Source organism: Furipterus horrens, unplaced genomic scaffold, assembly GCF_987537825.1.
Source record: "Furipterus horrens unplaced genomic scaffold, mFurHor1.1.pri manual_scaffold_8, whole genome shotgun sequence".
NCBI classification, from domain to species: Eukaryota; Metazoa; Chordata; class Mammalia; order Chiroptera; family Furipteridae; genus Furipterus; species Furipterus horrens.
The window spans coordinates 28,379,594-28,385,593 of record NW_028327178.1 but is presented as its reverse complement, the minus strand read 5'-3'; the positions used below and the strand labels follow the sequence as shown (position 1 = coordinate 28,385,593).

Below are 6,000 nucleotides of genomic sequence, written 5' to 3'. Positions count from 1 at the left end.
GGCTACTGGCAGGGGCGCGCGAGCAGCCTCAGCGCCTCGGGGCCGGCGCCGAGGCGCCGGTGGCCAGGATGAGACCGCGCGACCTCCTTCTCCTCCTCCTGTACGCTGCAAGCACCCGTCCCAGTAGTCTTCGGCCATGATTGTTGAGCCTGGGCCACCACCGGCTGAGGAGGAGGCGGCAGTGGCGGCGGCGGTGGCTGAGGTGGGGGCGGCATCTCGCTCATCAGTCCATGAGCTTAGCCGCTTCGGGCAATGCCCCGCGGCAGCTCGAAGGTGTCGGTTGGATCCGGAGAGCTCACTGCTTGCGGAGATTGGTCGGATCCCAGGGCCGAACAGCCTATGACCCACCCACTGTGCATGCTGTGCCTGGTTCCATATAAATTTTTGAAGTATTTGTTCTAGGTCTGTGAAATATGTCATTGGTATTTTAATAGGGATTGCGTTGAATCTATAAATTGCTTTGGGTAGTATGGACATTTTAATGATGTTGATTCTTCCCATCCATGAACATGGTATATGCTTCCATTTATTTGTATCTTCCTTAATTTCTTTCTTCAGTGTTATGTAGTTTCCTGGATACAGGTCTTTTACCTTCTTGGTTAAGTTTATTCTTAGGTACTTTATTTTTCTTGTTGCTATAGTAATTGGGATATTTTCCCTAGTTTCTATCTCTGATATTTTAATGTTGGTGTACAGAAATGCCTTCGATTTCTGTTATTGACTTTGTACCCTGCTATTTTGCCAAATTCACTTATTAGGTTGAGTAGTTTTTTCATGGAATCTGTAGGGTTTTCTATGTACACTATCATGTCATCTGCAAATAATGACAGTTTTACTCCCTCTTTTTCAATTTGGATGCCTTTTATTTCTCTTTCTTGTCTGATTGCTGTGGTTAGAACTTCCAAGACTATGTTGAATAGGAGTGGAGAGAATGGACATCCTTGTCTTGTTCCTGACAAGGGGAATGCTTTCAGTTTTTGCCCACTGAGTATGATGTTGGCTTCAGGTTTCTCATATATGGCCTTTATTATGTTGAGGTATGCTCCCTCTATTCCCATTTTGCTGAGTGTTTTCATCATAAATGGGTGTTGTATTTTATCAAATGCTTTTTCTGCATCTATTGATATGATCATGTGGTCTTTGTTTTTCATTTTGTTTATGTGGTGTATTATGTTTATTGGTTTGCAAATATTAAACCATCTTTGCATACCTGGGATGAATCCCACTTGATCGTGGTGTATGATATTTCTAATGTGTTGCTGGATCTGATTTGCCAATATTTTGTTGAGGATTTTAGCATCTATGTTCATCAGCGATATTGACCTGTAGTTTTCTTTCTTGTAAGAGTTCTTTATATATTCCAGATACAAACCGTTATTCAGAAATAGATTTACAAATATTTTCTCATAGACTGTGGTTCTCCTTTTTATTTTTTTAATGGTATCTTTTGAAGGCTAAAGTTTTAAATTTTTAGGTAGTCCGATTTATTAATTACTTCTTTTGATATCATACCATGCTTTATCTAAGAACTCTATCTAACCCAAAGTCACAAAGATGTTCTACATGTGTCCTTCTAGAAGTTTTATAGTTTTTGCTCTCACTTTTAAGCCTATGATTAATTTTGGGTTAATTTTTGTGTTTGTTGGGAAGGGTCTAAATTCATTTATCTGCATGTGGATATCCTACTATCCCAGCAACATTTGTTGAAAACCATTCTTTTTCAACTGAACTGATACCTTTGTTAAAAATTAATTGACTATAAATGTAAGAGTTTATTTCTGAACTTTCAATTCTGCTCCATTAATATATATGTCTATCTTTATGCCAGTGCCATATTGTCTTCATTATTGTGACTTTGTAGGAAGTGTTGAAAATGTGAGTCCTTCAAATTTCTTCTTTTAAAAAATTGTTTTGGTTATTCTATGTCTTTTGCATTTTCATATACATTTTAGGATTGTCTTGTCAACTATCACAAGAAGTTTTTAAACTATATTTTTAAACTGTATTTTTTAGTTACTTGCTGTAGAAATTATAATATGCATTTTAACATATCACAACCTACCTTGGGTTAATACTAAATTAATCCAGTAATATATAGGAACTTTGTTCCAACATTACTTAGTTTTCTCCCTACTCCACCCTGATTTTTGCACTGTTAGTGTCATATATATATTAATACATATATATGTTATAACCCCCAGGTACACTTGTTTTATATAAACATATGCCATTTAAAGAAGTACTAGAAGAAAAGATAAAATGTATATAGTCATTGTCTTTTAAAATAAACCAAATTTTAACCATTTCTTCTTTTTCCCATGGTTAATTTTTATTTTTATTTTAAACTTATTTTAAAAATCATTTAAAACTTTCATTTATAATTTCCTTTTATTTTACATTTATTTTTAATTTACTATACTTAAATTTCACTGTTAAATACTGCTGACTTGCCCTGGCTGGTGTGGCTCTGTGAATTGAGTGCCAGTCCTCAAACTGAAAGGTCACCAGTTTTACTCCCAATCAGGGCACATGCCTGGATTGCAGGGCCAGGTCCCCAGTTGGGGGCATGTGAGAGGTAACTGACTGATGTATCTCTTGCACATCAATGCTTCTATCCCTTTCTTTCTTCCTCCATTCCCTTCTCTCTAAAAATAAATAAGTAAATTTTTAAAAATACTGCTGACTGTAAGTCTAGAGTTTTGAAGTGTAGAAGTGGGCTAATGGCTTTAAGGATTTGATATATTAGACATTGCAGAATTACACAAGAGGATCTGAAGGATGGTAAACTTCATTTAGTGGCACAACTAAATCAGGAACAAGACAAATAAAACTTCCAGGTGCAACTGCAGGAAAAATATATTCAGGACTGAATTGAGGTCTTTGATTGCTGTCAGAATCTCCCCTTGACTTCAGACTTTAAAGTCTTTGTCAGTATACAAAACCACTTAATTGTATAAAGTTCCTATTAATCAGGATAAACAGTAGCAACAGAGAGTAGACTGGACAGTGGGCGCTGGTCAGTCTGAAGCAAGCAGGGCTGGCTAGAGGGTGTGAATTTGACTCATGACTACAGCTCAAGGTCTGGATCGAAGGGGAAAACAGTGGGTTTCAAAAGTCTAGTGGCAGAACAGTTAGTGCACATCTCAAAAGACTTTGTTTCCCAAACCAGTTCCTAGGATGCTTTCTCAAACTGGGACATTTTAACCATTTTTAGACTCTTTTTCTTCCTGTGGATTCAAGTTACCAATTGGAGTAATTTTCTTTCATCCTGAAGGATGTCCTTTAGTATTTTTGTAAGGTATGTCTGTTAGCATCACATTATCTAAGTCTTTGTTTATTTGAGAATACCTTTATTTCACTTTCATTTTTTTGAAAGATAATTTTGGTGGGTATAGAATTCTTGGCTGACAATTGTTTCTTTCAGTACTTGGAATATGTCATTCCACTGCTTTCTGGCCTCCATTGTTTCTGAGGAGATTGAGCCATTACTTGTATTGTTGTTCTCTATATATGATTAGTTTCCCTCTTGCTGCTTTCAAGTTTTCCTCTTTGTTTTTGCCATCAAGAGTTTGATGTGACTGAGTGAAGATCTCTGTGTTTTTTCTACTTGGGATTTGTGAATATATAGATTGATGCTTTCATCATATTTTAGAGGTTTTCAGACATTATTTCTTTAAAAATGTTTCTTTCCTTTTCTCTCTCCTCTTATTCTGGGACTCCCATTATATACTTGATATGCTTAATGTTCCTCAGGTCTCAGAAAATTTGTTCATTTTTCTTTGATCTTTTTTCTCTTTATTCTTCAAGTTGGATGAAAATCTATTTATTAATCCATTCTCAAATTCACTGATTCCTTTTGATATCTCAACTTTATCATATCTTTCAAATCTAGAATTTACATTTGGTACTTTTAAAAAAATTCTAGTATTTTTATTGATATTCCTACTTGAGTCATTTTCATAATATTTTGCTCAAATTCTTTAACTTTGGTTTCCTTTAATTTTTGAAAATACTTACAATAGCAGCTTTGAAGTCTTTGTCAAATCCAACATCTAGATTACTCAAAGAGAGTTTCCATTAACTTTTTTCTCCCAACTATGGATCACACTTACTTGGGTTTTTTTGTTTTGTTTTGTTTTGTTTTTGCAGGACTCATAAATTTTTGTTGAAAATTATATATTTTAGACAGTTAATCCTGTCCTGATAGAACAACCAGGCCAACTCGGCAGGGATGGAGAAGGTGGAATCAGTCCCAGGCAAGAGAATACCGAGTATCCTCACTTGTTCTTCCCTGAATCTCCAGATTTTTTTGGTGATTAAATGTTTCTTAATGTGTTGTTTGCTTGTGATCAATGTCCAGAGCCCTACAATGATAGATTTTTTACACTTATATCCAGTTTTACATTTAAGGGAGAGGACTTGTTCACCTCTTCACTCATTCAGAGCTGGAAGTTCTACCTACAAACAATATATTTCTAAAGGAATGTATTTTGTTATTTTGAAGCATGATATCTTATCATTCTGGCTATGAATGAGTACTAATAATAAAGTGAAATCTTAAAAAACATTAATTGCTTCTTGGCCTTTTGGGTAAGATCAAGGGTAGGAAAACTACAGTTCATGATATTGTGACTTTGACATTTTATGATTAGAAACAGAAAATGTTTTCAAAAAGCATTTTGAAATAATTCCTAAAATTTCAAGTCTTTGATTTGAAAATTTTATTTATCTGAAGAGTAAGAGTCTCCTATTTTTACAGCAGATAATTATTTCAAGCTTTTAATTTAGCAGCAAGCCTATGAATGAACTAGAGTCTAAATGAAAGAATTCAAGTTTATTCCTGATCTTGGTTGTTATTAAAGCATAATATAATTATTTCTGTGGTTTCCTGTAAAGGGTTGAGGGAATTTGGGGGTCATGATTTATATATTTGCCATCCTATTTTAAATGGATTCAGATGTATTGTTATGGCACTAGAAATACATGGAAGTCTGCCCATGGGCCAGGACTGCAGTCATTTCAGGTCAGCCAAGCCACCTCTTCAGGGTCCTTTCCAGCCCACTTCTCCTTTTCGGCCTGTTACTTTGCCACTGGCTCTGGTGAAGAAATGAGAAAAGGGGCTATAGAATCTTGAGGATATTTAGCCCTAGTCTCTGAGGCCCCATGGTCTCCTGGGGAGACTGTGATATCCAAGACCCTATAAGCCATTCTTGAGGAGGATGAGGGGACATATATAGAGGAAGATCTTCTTACCAGAACCACCACAAACTTTTCTCTGAAGTTTGAAGCGATCGACTTCCCCTTGTACTTAAAGTTTGCCTCCCTTGTTTTTCCTGCAAGCTATTATTTTCATCACTGACCAATCTTTTGTTCCTTAGGTCTCATTCTCTCCTAAAGAGGAACTACAAGGTTCATCTTTGTCTCCTCAAGGCTGAGAGCATCAGATAATCTGTTTGCACCTTCATCTCGAGGATTCCCAATTCTTGACCCTCTTACTTCCACTTCAATTCAGATGCCTTCTGATTTGTCCCTTTTATCCTGCCCTGCCCAGTCTTGGGACACTGTGTTTACCACATTACTTGCCTGCTTGGGACTGGATGGCTGCTTACTGCCCACCCAAGCCAGCCCAGGTCCTGCTGGTTCCCTTGGTCTTGCATGATCTGGCATGGCCTTACCTATCTTACTTCCCAACTGGAAAGCACGATGGCCATGGGGTGAGGGATGGGGAGAAGACCAGCCATTCAGCCTGCATGGCCATAAATGACTGCACCATTAACAAAGATGTCCTGTAGCCTTAGAAGCATAAAAATCCTTTTTACATGAAATGAATAACAAGTAGGAGCACTCAGAATAAAGCATGTTTTAAAAGGTATCATTGGGAGTGATTCAGAGTTAGCAGATCCAGGATGTGGGCATGAGATCAGAAAGGCTTCTCTTGTGCAAGATCTGTGGCTCAATTCCACAACTGCCCAGTCCTTTCCAACCACTATTTCTTTCCTG

The 6,000-nt window shown here is 37.0% G+C and overlaps 1 protein-coding gene across 1 annotated transcript in view; it reads right to left on the bottom strand.

Annotated features, from left to right (window-relative positions):
- Positions 1 to 4,842: 4,842 nt before the first annotated feature.
- Positions 4,843 to 6,000, bottom strand: part of INO80C (INO80 complex subunit C) — a 43,946-nt gene continuing 42,788 nt past the window's right edge. Inside the window, exon 5 of the mRNA XM_090285654.1 lies at positions 4,843 to 5,096. Within this exon, the coding sequence (XP_090141780.1) occupies positions 5,025 to 5,096 (72 nt within the window). The 3' untranslated portion in view covers positions 4,843 to 5,024. The remainder of the gene's footprint in view (positions 5,097 to 6,000) is intronic.